The sequence below is a fragment of the Eucyclogobius newberryi genome, unplaced genomic scaffold (genome assembly GCF_026437365.1).
Source record: "Eucyclogobius newberryi isolate DKJ021-1_F unplaced genomic scaffold, fEucNew1.0.hap1 SCAF_9, whole genome shotgun sequence".
In the NCBI taxonomy this organism is placed as follows: domain Eukaryota; kingdom Metazoa; phylum Chordata; class Actinopteri; order Gobiiformes; family Gobiidae; genus Eucyclogobius; species Eucyclogobius newberryi.
The window spans coordinates 20,188,865-20,211,076 of record NW_027316532.1 but is presented as its reverse complement, the minus strand read 5'-3'; the positions used below and the strand labels follow the sequence as shown (position 1 = coordinate 20,211,076).

Here is a 22,212-nt window from a genome sequence, read left to right as displayed (position 1 = left end):
TTAGAACATGTAAAAGCTCCTTATCGTCCTCCTTAGAACATGTAAAAGCTCCTTATTGTCCTCCTTAGAACATGTAAAAAGCTCATTATCGTCCTCCTTAGAACATGTAAAAGTTCCTTATTGTCCTCCTTAGAACATGTAAAAAGCTCATTATCGTCCTCCTTAGAACATGTAAAAGTTCCTTATTGTCCTCCTTAGAACATGTAAAAAGCTCATTATCGTCCTCCTTAGAACATGTAAAAAGCTCATTATCGTCCTCCTTAGAACATGTAAAAGCTCCTTATTGTCCTCCTTAGAGCATGTAAAAAGCTCATTATCGTCCTCCTTAGAACATGTAAAAAGCTCCTTATTGTCCTCCTTAGAACATGTAAAAGCTCCTTATTGTCCTCCTTAGAACATGTAAAAGCTCCTTATCGTCCTCCTTAGAACATGTAAAAGCTCCTTATTGTCCTCCTTAGAACATGTAAAAGCTCCTTATTGTCCTCCTTAGAACATGTAAAAAGCTCATTATCGTCCTCCTTAGAACATGTAAAAGCTCCTTATTGTCCTCCTTAGAACATGTAAAAAGCTCATTATCGTCCTCCTTAGAACATGTAAAAGTTCCTTATTGTCCTCCTTAGAACATGTAAAAAGCTCATTATCGTCCTCCTTAGAACATGTAAAAGTTCCTTATTGTCCTCCTTAGAACATGTAAAAAGCTCATTATCGTCCTCCTTAGAACATGTAAAAGCTCCTTATTGTCCTCCTTAGAACATGTAAAAGCTCCTTATTGTCCTCCTTAGAACATGTAAAAAGCTCATTATCGTCCTCCTTAGAACATGTAAAAGCTCCTTATTGTCCTCCTTAGAACATGTAAAAAGCTCATTATCGTCCTCCTTAGAACATGTAAAAGCTCATTATCGTCCTCCTTAGAACATGTAAAAGCTCATTATCGTCCTCCTTAGAACATGTAAAAAGGTCATTATTGTCCTCCTTAGAACATGTACAAGTTCCTTATTGTCCTCCTTAGAACATGTAAAAAGCTCATTATCGTCCTCCTTAGAACATGTAAAAGCTCCTTATTGTCCTCCTTAGAACATGTAAAAAGCTCATTATCGTCCTCCTTAGAACATGTAAAAGCTCCTTATCGTCCTCCTTAGAACATGTAAAAAGCTCCTTATCGTCCTCCTTAGAACATGTAAAAAGGTCATTATCGTCCTCCTTAGAACATGTAAAAGCTCCTTATCGTCCTCCTTAGAACATGTAAAAAGGTCATTATCGTCCTCCTTAGAACATGTAAAAGGTCATTATCGTCCTCCTTAGAACATGTAAAAGCTCCTTATTGTCCTCCTTAGAACATGTAAAAAGCTCATTATCGTCCTCCTTAGAACATGTAAAAGCTCCTTATTGTCCTCCTTAGAACATGTAAAAAGCTCATTATCGTCCTCCTTAGAACATGTAAAAGTTCCTTATTGTCCTCCTTAGAACATGTAAAAAGCTCATTATCGTCCTCCTTAGAACATGTAAAAGCTCCTTATTGTCCTCCTTAGAACATGTTAAAGTTCCTTATTGTCCTCCTTAGAACATGTAAAAAGGTCATTATCTTCCTCCTTAGAACATGTAAAAAGGTCATTATCTTCCTCCTTAGAACATGTAAAAATGTCATTATCTTCCTCCTTAGAACATGATGTAATAAACATAAACATAAACACAATTCATATTTGAGCCGTTAAACTTAATTAGTTGATGATTCTTCTTCTGGTGATTAACTTCTTTCAGCCGTCATTGCGATCAATCCTTTGTGGTTTTAATTCGACAGTGTTTATTCTCCGTGGTTGCCAATAGATACACAATGAACTCATTAGAATAAAATGTTTGTTTGTTTGTTTGTTTGTTTGTTGTGCAGGTGAATGGAACAGAAGCAGACTATGAGTATGAAGAGATCACTCTGGAGCGGGTAAGAGGACACTTTTGAAGATTCAAAACTCCATCATTAGAATATGTTTATTGGAAATGGAAAATCTGCAGATGAAACTTTAAAATAATCTGTAGTTTTGTCACTTATTTTCTGTGGAGTCTGTCTCCTCCTCTCCTCCTCCCCCTCCTCCTCTTCTCTCCTGCCTCCTCCTCTCCTCCTCCTCCTCTCTCCTCCTCCTCCTCTCTCCTCCTCTCCTCCTCCTCCTCTCTCCTCCTCGCCTCCTCCTCCTCTCTCCTCCTCCTCCTCTCTCCTCTTCCCCCTCCTCCTCTCTCCTCCTCCCCCTCCTCTTCTCTCCTCCTCGCCTCCTCTCCTTCTCTCCTCATCTCTCCTCCTCTTCTCTCCTCTTCTCTCCTCCTCCTCCCTCCCCCTCCTCTCCTCCTCTCCCCTCCTCTCTCCTCTTCTCTCCTCCTCTCTCCTCCTCTCTCCTCATCTCTCCTCCTCTTCTCTCCTCTTCTCTCCTCCTCCTCCCTCCCCCTCCTCTCCTCCTCCCTCGTCTTCAGTCCCATTACTCGGTGGTGTTTGTGCTTCTTTGACCCGAGGTTCTCTTCTGTCCTCCTCTCCTCCTCTCTCCTCTTCCCTCCTCCTCTCCTCCTCTCTCCTCTTCCCTCCTCCTCTCCTCCTCCTCTTCCCTCCTCCTCTCCTCCTTCTCTCCTCCTCTTCTCTCCTCCTCCACCTCTCCTCCTCCCTCGTCTTCAGTCCCATTACTCGGTGGTGTTTGTGCTTCTTTGACCCGAGGCTCTCTTCTCTCCTCCTCTCCTCCTCTCTCCTCTTCCCTCCTCCTCTCTCCTCTTCCCTCCTCCTCTCCCCCTCCTCTTCTCTCCTCCTCGCCTCCTCTCCTTCTCTCCTCCTCCTCTCCACCCTCATCTTCAGTCCCATTACTCGGTGGTGTTTGTGCTTCTTTGACCTGAGGCTCTCTTCTCTCCTCCTCTCTCCTCCTCTCTCCTCATCTCTCCTCCTCCTCCCTCCTCCTCTCCTCCTCCCTCGTCTTCAGTCCCATTACTCGGTCGTGTTTGTGCTTCTTTGACCTGAGGCTCTCTTCTCTCCTCCTCTCCTCCTCTCTCCTCTTCCCTCCTCCTCTCCTCCTCCTCTTCCCTCCTCCTCTCCTCCTTCTCTCCTCCTCTTCTCTCCTCCTCCACCTCTCCTCCTCCCTCGTCTTCAGTCCCATTACTCGGTGGTGTTTGTGCTTCTTTGACCTGAGGCTCTCTTCTCTCCTCCTCTCCTCCTCTCTCCTCTTCCCTCCTCCTCTCCTCCTCCTCTTCCCTCCTCCTCTCCTCCTTCTCTCCTCCTCTTCTCTCCTCCTCCACCTCTCCTCCTCCCTCGTCTTCAGTCCCATTACTCGGTGGTGTTTGTGCTTCTTTGACCCGAGGCTCTCTGTCTTTAGACTCTTTTCTGTTCTGACCTGGTTCTGTCGCTCCACTGGCTTCGCTCTGACTCGCTCAGAAAACAACTCTTTTTATTTAAATCGTGTTTGTTGGTGTAGAAAAGATAAATGGCAATATATTTATAGATATAATACAGCGTGCAGCAGATTTCTGACAGTGACAATGTTTGTTGATTTGTTGTTTGTTCTCGCGGAGGCTGATAATGATTAATTGACTATAAAAAAACATGATTAAATCAAAATGTCACAAAAAACACAATAAACAACACTGATTTTCTTCAATAATACACAATTATTCATGATAATAATCACTATCTACTGTAGCAGCAGGCCTCCATATTTTAAATGTTCTGTTTTAGAAAAAAAAAAATTATCTTGAATTGCAAATAAAACCGAAGTAAAATATTAGCCTCAATGACAGAAAAACTTAAACTTTTTGAGGACTTAAAGTGCCTATGACATGTTTTTACGAGTTTCTAATGTTGACTTTATTTGGTGTGTTTATACCTGTTGTGCATATAAATTATAGTTTTACACCAATCGAGCAGGTATTTGTGGAGAAAATGTTGAAAAATCTGTGTAAAATGACAGGAAGTGACATCACACCAGGGACACTCATTCCAGTCAAAGTTTATGTGCAATTTACACAAAAGAAACGTTTTGTCTCTTTAAACATGAATTCAACAAAATGAAGTCGCTTTCATATATTTGTATTCGTCAAATTAAAAAACTGTGAGATTAGATGAGTTTTTCCCAGTGTTTGCTGGGTAATTTCCTGGTGTGATGTCATCAATTACAAACAGGAAGTTAAAATATAAACCTAAAAATGCTATTCTGTGTTAAAAATGTTAGTTCAGTGAGTCGTCCGACCTGTAGGGGCCTGTAGGAAAATCAAAACAACAAAACACGCTCACAAATAATCCTCTGAATAAACAATACAACAAACCGCCAGTAGATGGAGCACTTCACAGGCGTTTGCCTTGTTTGTCCGGTGTTTTCCAGGGAAACTCGGGCCTGGGCTTCAGCATCGCCGGGGGAACCGACAACCCTCACATCGGAGACGACCCGTCCATCTTCATCACCAAGATCATCCCCGGAGGAGCGGCGGCGCAGAACGGACGCCTGCGGTAAAAACCATCACGCTCGCGACGCCATCGTACGCTGTCCCGCGACGCCTCCGGTGGCGTTCGGTCGCTCGGACGGTCGGACGCTCGCCGTTCCGAAAAACAAATCGAGAGAAACTAAATTTGTCGACCTGGTTTACGGTTCGTGTCGCATGAAACAAAAGCCGGGGGAAAGCTCTTCTTCTTCTCTTGTCAGCGCAAATATCAAACGCCAAAGTTAAAAGGAATAATGTTACGAGTTAGGTTTGTGGAGCCGATGCCAAACAAACAATGATAAGGTTTTAGGTTTGCTAAAATAAAGTTAGATTGACCTCTTTGGAGGCTTGGGGCATTTCCGCTTAGGGTCCCCGAATGGCCCTGCATTATCGAAGTCTAAAACGAGAACGCAACCTTGTTTTTTTTTTTTTACGTTTGCGTGTTTTTTTGTTTGAATATCCTGGTTATGAAGACACCTGCTCCTGGAATTTTGGGGGGGTTTTGATTTGTTTGGACGTTTAGTCGTTTTGTCGCCTGAAATATGGATATTAAAGTGCCTATGACAGGTTTTTAAGATTTTTTTATTTTGACTTTATTTTGTGTATTTATACCCGTTGTACATATTAATTATAGTTTTGTGGAGACTTTGAAAAATCGGTAGAAAATGACAGGAAGTGGACACTCACTCCAGTTTATGCAGAATTTACACAAAGAAACAACTTTTTTGACTCTAAACAAAATAAAGTGATTTGTTTTTATTTGTCAAATGAAAAAAAAAATGACATGAGATGAGTTTTGGCCCAGTGATTGCTGGGTAATTTTCTCTTGTGATGTCATCAATTACAAACAGGAAGTGAAATTGTAAACCGAATAAATGTGCGATTCTGGGATAATTTTTTTATAATGTTTTGCAAAATTCAAAATATGTTTATCTTCAATGAGTCGTCCGACCTGTAGGGGGCACTTTATGTCTAAATACAAGTGTTTTTGAATATTGAAACTTCTCAGTATTATTTGTTTGGGAATGGCTCCACAAACTTGTCATTTTATGGTTTAAAGTCCTTTTTTAATTGACAACGATCACGTCTTTGGCGCTGGACGACGGCATCGCCATCTCTAAAGCTACTGTGGAAAAAACAATGTCACTTTTGTAAATCTTACGCTGACCGGGAAGTCGCCGAGTGGATCAGTCCAAAAATGTGAAACGCGAACCATAAACCGGGACAAAACCTCTGACTTGATTTAAATGTGTGTTTCTGACCGTGTGATTCTGACCGCGTGATTCTGACCATGTGATTCTGACCATGTGATTCTGACCATGTGATTCTGACCATGTGATTCTGACCGTGTGATGATTCTGACCGTGTGATTCTGACCGCGTGATTCTGTTCATGTGATTCTGACCGCGTGATTCTGTTCATGTGATTCTGACCGCGTGATTCTGACCATGTGATTCTGACCGTGTGATGATTCTGACCGTGTGATTCTGACCGCGTGATTCTGACCATGTGATTCTGACCGCGTGATTCTGACCATGTGATTCTGACCGTGTGATGATTCTGACCGTGTGATTCTGACCGCGTGATTCTGTTCATGTGATTCTGACCGTGTGATTCTGACCATGTGATTCTGACCACGTGATTCTGACCATGTGATTCTGACCGTGTGATGATTCTGACCGTGTGATTCTGACCATGTGATACTGACGGTGTGATTCTGACCGCGTGATCCTGACCGTGTGACTCAGACCGTGTGATACTGACGGTGTGATTCTGACCCTGTGTTTCTGACCCCTGTGGCGCCCCCTGCAGAGTGAACGACAGCATCGTGCGCGTGAACGACACGGACGTCCGGGACGTGACCCACAGCGGCGCGGTGGAGGCGCTGAAGGACGCGGGCGGCTTGGTCCGCCTCTGTGTCCGGCGACGACGCAGCCTCGGCGAGAAAGTCCTGGACATCAAGCTGGTCAAGGGGCCAAAAGGTCAGAGGGGAACGGGGCGGTTTAGGGGCCAAAATGTCAGAGGGAACGTGACAGTTTAGGGGCCAAAAGGTCAGAGGGGAACGGGGCGGTTTAGGGGCCAAAAGGTCAGAGGGGAACGGGGCGGTTTAGGGGCCAAAAGGTCAGAGGGTAACGGGGCGGTTTAGGGGTCAAACTGTGTCAGTAGTAAAGTAAGAAAAGTTAAATGGTCCGTAAGAGTTTAGAGGACTTGACTCGGAGGCAAATTTAATTCTGAAGGAGACATTTTATTCAAAATGGACTCTTAAACATGTTATTATGGTTTTTCCCTCTCATTTCCTCCTCAAAGTTCTATCTAGAGTGAGTTTTGTTTGTCTGAGTAATCTTTATTCTCCGGCTCTGAATATTCCATAGTCACCACCTCCCCAGACACTGCTCACCGTTCTCCGTTCTCTATTTTCCTTAAACGCTGATGCGCGCAGGATTCAGCGGCATTGCGTATTCCTTTTGGCACACATCTTTAGATATCTGAGTCTCTCCAGAGCTGAGAAACGGAATCACGAGAAACCAATAAACTTTGCCAGTACTTTTGGACGATATGTAGGACCAACTTTGAATATTTTCCCTAAATTATATATTTGAACTTACTACAAACTCATCCACAAACTACAAACTGGATAAGAGCGCCGTGTCACATGGTGTGTCATGTGATATTTGCACTCTATATTTGTCTATATCTAGTTGTTTTATATTATATTTGTCTATATCTAGTTGCTTTATTTTATGTTTTATGACGTGAAGTATATTTAAGCCCAGAGAAGATCAAATATAGAAGTGGAGAAGTACTTTATTCAGATCGTGTGTGGCAAAACATACAGACTTCCAGTAGTAGTATTAGTAGTATTTGTGGTGTTGATAGTAGTAATTTTACTGTTTATAACTGCATCTTTTGTATGTTTTAGGTCTGGGCTTCAGCATCGCAGGCGGCCTGGGAAACCAGCACGTTCCCGGCGACAACAGCATCTACGTGACGAAGGTCATCGAAGGAGGCGCGGCCCACAAAGACGGACGGCTACAGATCGGGGACAAACTTATAGCTGTGAGAAACCCTCATTGTGATCGCAAATGTGCAAGTTAGCCACCAGGGGGAGACGAGGGAGCGTGCGGGATTCACTTGTAGTTAATAAAGTCAAATAGTTTAGGGTGAATAGCCTTACTTTACTCCACCAGTATTTGTCAGATATTGTTTTCTCTCATCGTCAATATTCAATATGTATGTTCAATATTGCAATAATGAAAATATTGTGACGTTTTAGTGTAGAGTTTTGACAATACGGTCAATAAATAAGAAAAGGTCAGTTAATGCATGCTAACCTTCATTTATACGAGCTCTCGTTTACAAGAGCACCCTGCTCACGTAACCATAGAAACAACAGGATATACACATAAAACGCCATTAAAACATTCAATAAAAACAAGGGATAAACTGACTAAGCAAGAAATAAAAAGAGACTAAAGTAGAACTAAATCAGGAAGATTTAACACAATGATGTAAGAGGATAATAAATAACTGTAAATTAGATGATAATAAATAACTGTAAAATTAAATGATAATAAATAACTGTAAACTAGAGGATAATAAATAACTGTAAATTAAACGATAATAACTGTAAATTAGAGGATAATAAATAACTGTAAATTAGAGGATGATAAATAGCTATAAACTAGAGGATGATAAATAGAGGATAATAAATAACTGTAAACTAGATGATAATAAATAACTATAAATTCTGACTTTGTGAGTTTACCAAAATTGTTAAAGGAAAACTAGTTACACAAACTAGAAAGTAATAGAAACTAAACCTGGCCTAGACCAGACATATGACAGGTCCAAACCAATCTACAGGGTTACATTTACATTTAGTCTGGGATTATCCTGACACGTCTTTATCGTCTGAAGTGTTGTTTTGTCCTGCGCAGGTGAACGGGACGTGTCTGGAGGACGTGAGCCACGAAGAGGCCGTGGCAGCGCTCAAGTCCACTCCAGACGTGGTTTACCTCCGAGTCTCCAAACACACCTCACTGTTCATCAACGACAACTTCCCCCCGCCGGACGTCACCAACTGTGAGTCTCACGCTGCACCCAAAACAGACAAACGCATCGAAATCACCTCTACTAGGATTATAGTGTCTCACAAAACGTCAATGCAATGTCAAATTAATGGAGATATACCGTATTTTCCAGACTATAAGTCACACCAGCCAAAAAAATGCATAATAGAGAAGAAAAAACATATGTAAGTTACACTGGAGTATAAGTCGCATTTTTGGGGAAAATGTATTTGATAAAATTCAAGACCAAGAACAGACGTTTCATCTTGAAATGCAGTTTAAAATAATAACAGATGAGAGAACATGGTAAACAGGTGTACGTATGCTAACGCTAACACCTTTAGCTACATGACGCACAGACAGAACTGTGGTAAGTGTCTGGTATGTTAACGTAACATATTAACAGTTATTCAGATAACTATAGCATAAAGAACATGCTAACAAGTTTACCAAAGCATCAGTATTACCCCAAATCACTAAATCCATTGAATTCTTCTTCTGTGTCACTTCTAAACAACTCCACAAACTCCAGAGGTAGAGGAAGTGCAGATTCTTCTTCTGCGTCGCTTAGAGCCTAGAGCGCCCTCTTGTGGTTGTCAGTGTGAAAATAACGAATAATATCACGTATAAGTCGCGCTGGAGTATAAGTCGCACCTTGGCCAAAACTATGAAAAAAAGTCAGAAAAATACGGTATGACTTTATATTCCGTTTTAAGATAAAGACTAAATTTAAATAATGATACTTAACTTTTATTGTATTTTCCCACCTTTAATTGAGTCTACAAGAAAAATTAGATTAAAACAAAGGGATTTATTTTTTTTATGAAGAAACATGTCTAAATATTATCATTATTATTTTTGTTTATTCATTTATTTCTATTGCTCGTTTTGCCATTGAACATCCACGATCAGTTACATGATGGCAGTATTTGTGAGAATGTGGCCGTATTATGTTGTATTGTTCATGATTACCGAGCGTCCTTGTAAGTCCATGTTTTGCGTCGCAGCGTATTCCCCGCACCAGGAAAACCACGTCCACAGCCCGTACATGAGCGGCAGTCACTCTGTGAGCCCCGCCCCCCTGACCACGCCCAGATACTCGCCTCTGCCTCGCGCCGTGACCGCCGACGAAGACATCTCCAGGTAAACGCTCGCTCCGCAGTGTGTGCCGTCGAGTTAACTACACCTGTACATTTTAGAATCTACATGTACTTTATTCAACTATGGATTTTTTTGATTGATAAACCTGCATTTCATTGAGCGTTAGTGCTTTGGAAAACACATCAAGCTTTGCCCAAAAGGAGTAGGTAGAAGAAAAATGGGTAATTGTGCTGGGCTTTTCAACACAAGGATTATTTAAAGTTAATTATTTTTAAAGTGACGTATAGCAGGTTTTTACGATTTTGTAATTTTGACTTGATTTTGTGTATTTGTACCTGTTGTACATATAAATTATAGTTTTACTCCAATTGAGCAGGTATTTATGAGAAAAGTTAAAAAAATCTGTAGAAAAATGACAGGAAGTGACATCACACCAGGGACACTCATTCCAGTCAAAGTTTATGCAGAATTTACACAAAAGAAACAACTTTTTTCACTCTCTAAACATGAATTCAACAAAATAAAGTCGCTCTCATATAATTTTATTTGTCAAATTAAAAAAAATTGCGACATTAGATGAGTTTTGTCCCTGTTTTTGCTGGGTCATTTCCTACTGTGATGTCATCAATTACAAACAGGAAGACGTGGAATTTTAAACCTACAAAATTAGCTATTCTGTGATCACATTTTTAGAATTTTTAGCAAATTTTAAAATATATTTATCTTAACTGCATTTTAATTCAGTGAGTCGTCCGACCTGTAGGGGGCGCTTTAAGTTCTAAAACCAGAGATAACAATACAAATATGCATAAAACATTTCAGGCAGATCAAGGGTCCTTTACTTCTTGACAAAGTGCATGTTTTAAATAATTTACAGTCAATAACCATGACAGTTAGAACACCGCACCGCTCGCTCTTCATCCGCCGGGAACACGAGCGCGTTTTCCTTGAGAGCGCCGTCCCGACCCCGCCCCCCCAGCTCTGAGGTCGCGACCGTGACGACGAGCATATTCGGTTCCCTTCTGGTCGGGGTCAGGGCCGAGCGGGAGGGGACGGCGAATCCCAGATGGCCCCGTGACTGTTCGGTGCCGTGTTAACTCGGGTCAGCGTCGCTCGCGGCAACTCCTCGCTCCTTAATCTGCTCTAATAGAGGGGATTACGGCCTTCCACGCCGCTCGCCGCTCGGTCACGTGAGTGTCCGGCGGCATCACCGAGGATCTGTCCAGTCGCTGCAGTGCGATGATGAAAAATGCTCCCGTGAACCTTTGACGTTGCTGTTCATTTTTCCCAATGAAAAGCAGATTTATTGACTGTTATTTCATGAAAGGTCAATGTTTTTTGGTTGTTTTTTGAATTGCAATAACGAAAATATCACAATAAACTGTCATTTTGAAACGGAAACATGAACACTGAAGCCCTGAAGCCACTGAAAACTCTTTTATAAATAAAATAAAAAGCAGAATGAATCACTTTCGTACGTATTTAGTGTTTATAATGTGTCTTTGGAGTTATGTGTCGGACCATCAACAGCTAAAGTATGACAAATATACACATGATAAATATATTGTTGCATCATTTATTGAAGCATAAGTTAAAGGCGCAATGGACGATTTTTTGGCGATTTGAGAACGCAGGCGCAAGTGCGCATGCCACTCCCCCGTGCGGACTGATACAACACACACGTGCGTTTGTTTATTAGCTCGACGGATCACATCGAATCTCTCGTCTCCCGTAGATTTCCGTCTTTTATGAGTCAACTCAAACAGTCTATCTCCGTCCTAATTTTGTCCCGTACACTGAGGGAACTATATTATGATAGATCAATGCGCTTAGACACGTGCTGCTCATGGGGACGAGCCGCACGCGGCTGCAGGTGAGCGGTAGGTGCGTTTTATGATTGATACGTGGCAGGATTAATTGGCAGTCCACGCCACGAGGAAATACAAAACAAAAAAATCGCCCATTCAACCTTTAAATGTTGTGACAGGCTTTTTTTTTTCTCTTTTTTTTATGCGTATGAATTTGTGCTTGATGATGGTCAGCGATGGTCATGAGGGGAAATTAAACTGTTTTAGGGAAACATACTGTAACTGTGCTCGTTCTCACTGGTAGAGTATTTAACATAAATAAATACATTATTTCATCATTTTGGCTTTTAAGTTCTAGAGTTTTCATTTGAAGAGGACGTATTGTTTTCTCATCATTAATGTACTCACATTCAATTGATTTGTGCATTTGAGGTTTGAGTGCTTAGAAAATACCTGTTTCACCTTCCCCCTATCCCCGCCCTCAGTCCTGTTCTTTGAGATTATTTGAGAAATGACTTCTGACATTGTGTCACACACAAATATTCAAACATTTTCGGTTTTTCAAAACTAAAAAAATGCACAGTTTGACAGTGAAATGTCACAATGAGGAGGCGGGGCTTATCAGCTCTGAACAGGAAGTGAATTTGTCATTTCTATCACTAAGCCATTTTAGATATTTGTGCTTGATGATGATGATGATGAGCACATACGGGGAAGAAATGTATTCATTAAACTGATTTAGGGATTTTTTTGGGCCCAGGCTCAAGTACATAATGTAACTGTTCTCACTGGTAAAGTATTTAACACGAGGAGCAAACACAAATACAACTAAAATATGAGGATTTTTCAGTTCTAGAGTTTTCATTGAAAGAGGACGTGTTGTTTCCTCATCATTAATGTGCTCACTTGATTGATTTGTGCTCAGAAAATACCCGTTTCACCTTCCCCCTATCCCCGCCCACAGTCCGGTACTTTGAGATGATTTGAGAAATTACTTCTGGCATTGAGTCATACACAAATATCAAAAAGAAATGTGGTTTTTCAAAACTAAAATCACGTACGAAAATCCACAGTTTGACAGTGAAACGTCACAAAGAGGAAGAGGAAGTTAATGGTCTCATTTCTATCACTGAGCCATTTTAGATATATATAGTGTGTTTACAAAATGTAAAACGTAATGTAATACCGAGTACCAGAAACAAAACGTCATAGTATGTTTTCTTTATCCAACAAAAGCGTGTTGTTTTTAGGACTAATCAGAATAATAAGCTGAGCACAAACTAAATGTACCACAGTATGATTAAGTGTTATTGTTTTAAAGTAGATCCAATCCAGGGTGCTAGATGTTTCAATGCAAACATCTAGCACCATCTACTGGGCAACAGTGTTATTGCACTTTAGTTGGTAATATATGTTTAGTTTTCCTTTTCACGGTTTGAGAACAAGTTCAAATATTTGGAGGTATTTCTTCCCCCAATTTTTGATGACTCACAGCTTCTAGACTGGAGAATATCGGTTTGATTTTTCACAAACTAACCTTTGTTTGATCAATAGTGTTTGCATTGCACCTTACTGTCTGACTAATGGTTATCACTGTGTTTTATTCCTAAAGTACTAAATAAACCCTAAATGTGTGCGTGTGTCCGCAGAGAGCCGCGGCGGGTGGTGCTCCAGCGCGGCTCCACCGGTCTGGGCTTCAACATCGTGGGAGGAGAAGACGGCGAGGGCATCTTCATCTCCTTCATCTTGGCGGGAGGACCGGCCGATCTCTGCGGAGAGCTGCGCAAGGGAGACCGAATCCTCTCGGTACGAACGCAACCAGGAAGTGCACCAACACAACCAGGAAGTGCACCAACACAACCAGGAAGTGCACAAACACAACCAGGAAGTGCACAAACAGGAAGTGCACAAACACAACCAGGAAGTGCACAAACACAACCAGGAAGTGCACCAACACAACCAGGAAGTGCACAAACACAACCAGGAAGTGCACAAACACAACCAGGAAGTGCACCAACACAACCAGGAAGTGCACCAACACAACCAGGAAGTGCACAAACACAACCAGGAAGGGCAACATCTGAGCGGAGTTTTGGACATTTTAGACATAATTCAACATTAAATGGCTAAAATCTGGAGCGTCCAAAACTTTTAAGCACAAAGCAAAAATATGTGTCAATACAGTAAATCACTCTGGTGCATTTATTACATTTAATAACCGCACTTTTATACAGGAAACTTTAACACGTACATGTTTAAAGCGCCCCCTACAGGTCGGACGACTCACTGACCTAAAATGCAGTTGCAATAAATATATTTTGGAATTTTGCTAAAATGTATAAAATTGTTATCACAGAATAGCACATTTTTTAGGTTTATAATTTCACTTCCTGTTTGTAATTGATGACATCACTCGAAATCACCCAACAAACACTGGGCCAAAACTCATCTTGTGTCACAATTTATTTATTTGACAAATAAAATAAAAGAGAGTGACTTTATTTTGTTGAATTAATTTTTAAAGAGTCAAAAAAGTTGTTAATTTTGAGTAAATTCTGCATAAACTTTGACTGGTGCGATGTCACTTCCTGTCATTTTCTACAGATTTTTCAACGTTTTCTCCACAAACACCTGCTCGATTGGTGTAAAACTATAATTTATTTGTACGACAGGTACAAACACACCAAGTAAAGTCAAAATTAGAGAATTGTAAACTCTGTCACGCGTCACTTTAAATATTAGTCTTAAAAAGTATAACTTCTAGTGATTTGTAAGTAAGACGCTTTAGGACCTACAAAAATGGTGTGAGGGCCGTGTTTGGTCCCCGGGCCACAGGTTGAACATCCCTGAATGACCGTATAACATAACATCTACAGTGTTTTTACTTTTTGGTACACAGCCGGCAAGTATTAATAAAACATACATTACATACATACATTTTCGAACCTTCTCGTCTCTCGTCTAAATCCTCGCCGTCCCTTCGATCTCTCCCTGCACCGAAGGACTCCGGGTAACGCCGTGAGTGACTGCGAGCCCCTCTGTGTTTTGCAGGTGAACGGCGTAGATCTGTCCAGCGCCACTCACGAGCAGGCGGCGGCGGCGCTGAAGAACGCCGGCCACGCGGTGACCATCGCCGCCCAGTACAAGCCCGAGGGTGAGTGAGACGGTCGTGTAGAAAATGCCCAGCGGGAGTCAGGTTTTACCCGTTGCCAGGACGATGTTGAACGCCGGCGGCTCGTGAAGATTTGACGTTTAGCATCGTTTGTCCGGCAGCAAATATAACGTCTAATATTGTCAGTTTTTAGGCTTTTTTAGTGACTAGAAAAGGCTGAACTGGCTGTGATTGACAGACGATAAGTGGTGAATTCAGTGTATCGGCTTGAAAAGAAGATATTTAAACTTTCTTTCGCTTTGTTTTGCCGTATCTTTTTCTTTACAATACGACAATGGCAAACTGTATATCGTCCCTTTAGCTCATGAAGGCATTGTTGATATTATGCTGTAGAAAAGGCCAAAACTGTTGTCCAAACTCATATTTTTCTGGCATGTATGCAGTACATTGTCTACTACAGTCCGTATTTTTGTGTGTATTTTCATTTTTGAGCACTCTTTTTGTCTTTGTTGGACTTGTTTCCGTGCTTCTGTTCTGTCTAAAAAATCCAATCCAAAGTTTATTTGTACAGCACAACACAAAGTCTCCAGAGAGTAAGTAAAGTAAATTAGGTTTAAAAAGATTTAAAAAAAAAAATACAGAACAAATACTTACAACCAAATAAAAATGAATTAAAACAACATATAATAAATCAAATCAAACAAAAAATAACAACAAAAAATAGACAACAAAAATATATATAGAACAATAAAAAACAGTCAGAGGACCACACAAAAATGTAAACTTGCTCGTGTTTTTAGTATTCCTGACAAACCAGCCAAAGGAAAATGAGCTGTATTGAATATTATTTATTGTATTTAAAGTTTTTAAGAGATTTTCTTTCCTTTTTGTATTTTTTCCAAAACAACCAATATTTTTTTTTGACTAAATGTACAAATCCTGCCTTGATTCCTTCTCTCTGTCCGGTACAAATATATTCTGTGTGCAGTGCTGCCCCCTACTGCTGCAGATGCTTTATTGCTACTCAAAAAGTGGAAAAAGAGAGTAAATAATATAGTTTGCGTCTTAAAAAAAAAAGTAACGCAAGTAGTATTTAATGAATAGCGGCCCACTGCGTAAAGATCCACTGCGCAATTTTCCTGGTCCCCACGGAGCTGCTGCTTTGCCAGGAAAGTTCCATATTGTGTGCCTTTATTACGCTTTATTCAACTGTTAAACTAACTCTAACGCTGCAAACGTAGGCGCCGTCATCGCTCAAACATATCTGAAAAATACTAATTCTTACTGTGAGTGCTGGGGTCGCCTCGCCGCAGATCTGATCCGTACTTTGGCGTTCTCGAGATACAGTAGCTTCAATAGTTTAGTGTCGTATTCGAAGCAGAAAAGTCGCATGTAAAAACCTCCACCTCCTTTTGGCTTTGCTCCTCTTCATTCTTTAAAAACACGCGTCTGCAGCTCGTCCGTTTCCGTGGCGACCGTGAGGACCTTCTGCCTCCTCAGCACCGCGTCCTCCTCCCACAGCGACCGTCCCGTCCGTTTCGCCGAAGCGTTTCCCGCCAAAAACAATCTGACACCTCCAAAAATAACCGCACAGGAGCCCCCTGGTGGCGAGGTGAAGGCGAGACGCTGCGGGCCAATCGCCACAACAACATGTTTTATTATTAAAGTAGCACTTAAAGTAACACGTTCAGCTGAAGACTTTAACGGATTGTGTTGAATTAATCATTAAATCTGATTTAAAGCTTGATTCATTCAAGTTTTTAAGATATTGGGCAAAATGTATAATTTTTACGCCAATTTTCAGTCATGTTCAGTTTTGCCAAGTAATTTATTTGTGTCTAATGTGTTAACAAAGTGAAGCATGAAATTTAAACCTGGTTCTCAATTTAATTTTTAATTTTTTTGCAGCAAATATAGAATAACATGTAGTAATTTGATATCACGATCAGTTCGGTCAATTGTTCAGATTTAAATGTCCTAAATATGTGAAATTTTTGCACTTTTTTCAAATGCTTTATTCATGAATAAAACCCTTACTTTGTGAAAAACAAATGATATCTCTAGATTTGAGGTGTTTTTCCCCCCATAGTTCCCTTAAAACTGTTTTTTTTTCTTACATTATTCTAAAAAAGAAGCTCCTTATTTCACATTTCGTTTACTGTAAATCGCAATATTGATCCGAGACGACTTAACAATAGAAACACTTTGACTTCCTGTTTTCAAGCTGGCGTTTCATTGCAACGATTCAGGCTTAAACAGGAACAGAATCCATCCTAACTCAAGCGCTTTGGCCATCCACTCGAAAACGGCTGCATTTTTATTATTTCCCCCAAAACAAACGTCAAAACTCTGCCTGAAATAGAAGTGTTGAATAAAAGTGGTGAGTCAGCAGCACGTATAGATCCTGTGGCTCAGAGCAGATTGTTTAAAGCGACAGGAGCAGATGGAGAGAGAGAAACCTGCAAATACACAATAATACAGGATTATAATGATTGTTTATGTTGTGAAACGTTCTGATCAGACACAGAGAAGATGATGATTTGTTAGTTAGTTAGTTAGTTAGTGGTAGTTACAGAGTTAACACCCTGAAAGTTTGCTTCAGTTCAGAATCATTTAAACACTTTAAACGTGCCCTTTAGTCTATTTTTATTTTATTTATCAATTACCGTATTTCCAGGATTATAAGTCGCACCTTTTTTCATAGTTTTGACAAAGGTGCGACTTATACTCGAGAGCGACTTATATGTGATATTATTCGCTATTTCCACATGATAACCACAAGAGGGCGCTCTAGGCTCTAAGCGACGCAGAAGAAGAATCTGCACTTCCTCTACCTCCGGAGTTTGTGGAGTTGTTTAGAAGTGACACAGAGGAAGAAGAATTCAATGGATTTAGTGATTTGGGGTAATACTGATGCTTTAGTAAACTTGTTAGCATGTTCTTTATGCTATAGTTATCTGAATAACTGTTAATATGTTACGTTAACATACCAGACACTTACCACAGTTCTGTCTGTGCCTCATGTAGCTGAAGGTGTTAGCGTTAGCATACGTACACCTATTCACCATGTTCTCTCATCTATTATTATTTTAAACTACATTTCAAGATTAAATGTCTGTTCTTGGTCTTAGATTTTATCTCCCCAAAATGCGACTTATATATGGGTTTATTTTCTCTATTGTGCATTTTTTTGGCTGTGCGACTTATACTCCGGAAAACGCGGTACATGTTTATTCTTATTCTATATTTATTATCAAACTGGGATCATGTATGCGTTTACAATAGCGACATGGTTCAGTTTGGTATGGTTTGGGTTTGGGGCTGTTTCGTACCTTTGCTCCGGCACTTAAACTCCCTCTACTGGCAGCAGAGGGAATTACCATTGGGAAATAAACAACAGCTTGCTAGTTTTTGATGAGGCCAAAATATTACAACACCCATGGTTAACGGCTCAAAACTCTGCATAACAATGAATCCTATCTATAAACTCTAAGTACTTTTTCACTGTCAGGATTTCCGACCTGCTGCTAAATCCGGCAGTTTCTCCTCGCGCAGAAATGCTAACGTCTCGATAACGTTTTTCTCCTGCCGAAAAGTTGCAATTAAACTTTACCGCGAGCGTCCTCTCTCCGGCGTTCTGGGGCTCGCCGTGCGTTTGTCACCGCTTCCACTCCCTCCTGTCAGGGTCCGCCCCCTCGCCGCGACTCACGCCCCCGCGCCGCATGTACATTCGAACCGCCGCGCCTTAGATTCGCAGCCCGGCGCCTCTTCGGCCATCACGAAAAGCCGTCTCATTTGTTCCCAGAAATCAGCGCGTTTTTCCTCCTCCTCCTCGACAGATCACAAAGTCGTCCAGAAAGCCGCCGCCGCCGCTTCTTTGAAACCCGATCACTCGCTCGATCTGATTCAGACGGCTGTGGGGGCCGTTTATCAATTATAAATGAGTTCTATTCTGCTGGAGTTATTTTTAGCGCTGGGTGATATTGACTACACCTACACGGAGGGGGGAGGGCGCACGAGGGGCTTCGGGAAAGAGCCATGGCGGACTAAAGGTTAGCCCGAGCGCATGTGCAACGGAGGATCCTGGTCGATTTAATGCGGGGAAAAGATGTTTAAGTTGAGGTTGTTGTTTTTTTTTTTTTTAATACTTTGCTTTTTTTTTTCTTTACTTTTTTTTAATACTTGCAAAAAAAAAACGACTTGTGCTTTGTGTGGATTTTTCAGAATCAGAAAAGGTTTATCGCCATTGTCAATGTACAGGATTCACAAACAGGAATAATTTAAACATAAAACCAATGAACAATGATAAAACAACCTGTATAAAGTAAAAAAGGAAAACAATTTAAATCATGATTCTCGTCGATATCTGACATTTCCTGCTGTTGCGGCCGATAACCGATATTTGCCGATATCGATAACGGTTTCTTAAAGTCGTTTGCGCGGACGAGAAATTCAAGCGAGGTTGTCGTTAACTGCATTTTTCTCGTTAGTAAAAATGAAGTGTATTTCCTTGGACGTAATATGATTGTAGATGCAACAATGACAAATACTCACATGATATAAATTTGGTTGTACTTATGTAATTTAGTGTAATTTTGGCTTGTATTTGTAATGAGTTAGTTTTATTTATGTTTTGTTAAAAGACTGATCTAAAAGTAAATAGTAACTTGTATTTTGAATGTTATTTTTCTTTTTTTCCTTTTTAGAACATATAACCACAAAAACAAAAAACATAATAATTTTTAAAAAACATAGACTGAACAGGACCAGGGAGTAAAAGTAGAAAATAAGGGGAGTGGCATCAGAAATAAACAGATTCCATAATAAATCATTGTTGAGCATTTTAAAGCAGTGTTAAAGCGTTTTTAAAGTTTATGCTATTTTTCAAGCATACTTTTTACTTTTATGTACATACAATTTTTGTAGTAGCACTTGTACTTTTTAGCCGTGTACATTTCACTTCAGTAAAATGCTTCAGTTCTGTCTCTTTCCGCCGCAGTCTAAATGTTTTTATATATGTAGAAACAGGAATGTTGCTACATGACATAAATGAGGCTGAAAACCAAGCCAATTGTAGTGAAATAAAACACATTATTCCATCCAAATCCACTCAACTTGACTGAATGACCAAAACCCGTAAAAGTGAGCGCTGTCTATGAATAGTTAACTCTCTATTTTAGACGCGACGTTTTTAGAAGCAAAACAAGACGCCAAAAACATACAACTGTAAATCCTGCTTTGCGCAAAACAAATATTGCTTTACGTCTCTGCGGCGAGCGGCTGCAGTGAAACCGGCGAGAACTGGAGAACAATGCTCCTCCAGGGACGTAACCGGGAGCGCCTCGCCGTTTGTCTTTGTCAACTGTCTCCCTCTCCCTCATCTCGCCCTCCTCCTCCTCTTCCCCCTCCTCCTCCTCTTCCTCCCTCATCTCGCCCTCCTCTTCCCCCTCCTCCTCTTCCTCCCTCATCTCGCCCTCCTCCTCCTCTTCCCCCTCCTCCTCCTCTTCCTCCCTCATCTCGCCCTCCTCTTCCCCCTCTTCCTCTTCCTCCCTCATCTCGCCCTCCTCCTCCTCTTCCCCCTCCTCCCCCTCTTCCTCCCTCATCTCACCCTCCTCTTCCCCCTCCTCCTCTTCCTCCCTCATCTCGCCCTCCTCTTCCCCCTCCTCCTCTTCCTCCCTCATCTCGCCCTCCTCTTCCCCCTCCTCCTCCTCTTCCCCCTCCTCCTCTTCCTCCCTCATCTCGCCCTCCTCTTCCCCCTCCTCCTCCTCTTCCTCCCTCATCTCGCCCTCCTCTTCCCCCTCCTTCTCTTCCTCCCTCATCTCGCCCTCCTCCTCTTCCCGCTCTTCCTCCTCTTCCTCCCTCATCTTGCCCTCCTCCTCTTCCCGCTCTTCCTCCCCCATCTCGCAATCCTCTTCCTCACTCATCTCGCCCTCTTCCCCCTCTTCCTCCTCTTCCTCCCCCATCTCGCCCTCCTCCTCCTTTTCCCCTCCTCCTCTTCCCCCTCTTCCTCCCTCATCTCGCCCTCCTCCTCTTCCCCCTCTTCCTCCCTCATCTCGCCCTCCTCCTCCTCTTCCCGCTCTTCCTCCCCCATCTCGCCCTCCTCCACTTCCCGCTCTTCCTCCCCTATCTCGCCCTCCTCCTCTTCCCGCTCTTCATCCCCATCTCGCCCTCCTCCTCCTCTTCCCCCTCTTCCTCCCTCATCTCGCCCTCCTCCTCTTCCCCCTCTTCCTCCCTCATCTCGCCCTCCTCCTCTTCCCGCTCTTCCTCCCCATCTCGCCCTCCTCCACTTCCCGCTCTTCCTCCCCTATCTCGCCCTCCTCTTCCTCACTTATCTCGCCCTCCTCCTCTTCCCGCTCTTCCTCCCCCATCTCGCCCTCCTCCGCCTCCTCCTCTTCCTCACTCATCTCGCCCTCTTCCTCCTCTTCCTCCCCCATCTCGCCCTCCTCCTCTTCCTCACTCATCTCGCCCTCTTCCCGCTCTTCCTCCCCTCATCTCGCCCTCCTCCTCCTTTTCCCCTCTTCCTCCCCCATCTCGCCCTCCTCCTCTTTCCGCTCTTCCTCCCCCATCTCGCCCACCTCCTCTTCCCCCTCTTCATCCCCATCTCGCCCTCCTCCTCTTCCCTTTCTTCCTCCCCCATCTTGCCCTCCTCCTCTTCCCCCTCTTCCTCCCTCATCTCACCCTCTTCCCGCTCTTCATCCCCATCTCGCCCTCCTCCTCCTCTTCCCCTTCTTCCTCCCCCTTCTGGCCCTCCTCCTCTTCCCCCTCTTTCTCCGTCATCTCACCCTCCTCCTCCTCTTCCCGCTCTTCCTCCCCCATCTTGCCCTCCTCCTCTTCCCGCTCTTCATTCCCATCTCGCCCTCCTCCTCCTCTTCCCCCTCTTCCTCCCTCATCTTGCCCTCCTCCTCTTCCCCTTCTTCCTCCCCCATCTTGCCCTCCTCCTCTTCCCCCTCTTCCTCCCTCATCTCGCCCTCCTCCTCTTCCCGCTCTTCCTCCCCCATCTCGGCCACCTCCTCTTCCCCCTCTTCCTCCCTCATCTCACCCTCCTCTTCCCGCTCTTCCTCCCCCATCTCGCCCTCCTCCTCTTCCCGCTCTTCCTCCCCCATCTCGGCCTCCTCCTCTTCCCCCTCTTCCTCCCCCATCCCGCCCTCCTCCTCTTCCCGCTCTTCCTCCCCCATCTCGGCCTCCTCCTCTCCCCCCTCTTCCTCCCTCATCTCGCCCTCCTCCTCCTCTTCCCCCTCCTCCTCCTCTTCCTCCCTCATCTCGCCCTCCTCTTCCCCCTCCTCCTCTTCCTCCCTCATCTCGCCCTCCTCCTCCTCTTCCCCCTCCTCCTCCTCTTCCTCCCTCATCTCGCCCTCCTCTTCCCCCTCTTCCTCTTCCTCCCTCATCTCGCCCTCCTCCTCCTCTTCCCCCTCCTCCCCCTCTTCCTCCCTCATCTCACCCTCCTCTTCCCCCTCCTCCTCTTCCTCCCTCATCTCGCCCTCCTCTTCCCCCTCCTCCTCTTCCTCCCTCATCTCGCCCTCCTCTTCCCCCTCCTCCTCCTCTTCCTCCCTCATCTCGCCCTCCTCTTCCCCCTCCTTCTCTTCCTCCCTCATCTCGCCCTCCTCCTCTTCCCGCTCTTCCTCCTCTTCCTCCCTCATCTTGCCCTCCTCCTCTTCCCGCTCTTCCTCCCCCATCTCGCAATCCT

General features: G+C 43.0%; 1 protein-coding gene across 8 annotated transcripts in view; it reads left to right on the top strand.

The window, feature by feature from the left end:
- LOC140353570 (discs large homolog 1-like protein) overlaps positions 1-22,212 on the top strand; it is a 147,951-nt gene that overhangs the window by 95,912 nt on the left and 29,827 nt on the right. For all 8 annotated transcript variants that reach the window (XM_072438174.1, XM_072438173.1, XM_072438177.1 and 5 more), the window contains 8 exons: positions 1,886-1,936; positions 4,341-4,465; positions 6,250-6,419; positions 7,358-7,494; positions 8,376-8,520; positions 9,515-9,650; positions 13,066-13,222; positions 14,468-14,570. In XM_072438174.1, coding sequence (XP_072294275.1) covers positions 1,886-1,936; positions 4,341-4,465; positions 6,250-6,419; positions 7,358-7,494; positions 8,376-8,520; positions 9,515-9,650; positions 13,066-13,222; positions 14,468-14,570 — 1,024 coding nt within the window. The remainder of the gene's footprint in view (positions 1-1,885; positions 1,937-4,340; positions 4,466-6,249; positions 6,420-7,357; positions 7,495-8,375; positions 8,521-9,514; positions 9,651-13,065; positions 13,223-14,467; positions 14,571-22,212) is intronic.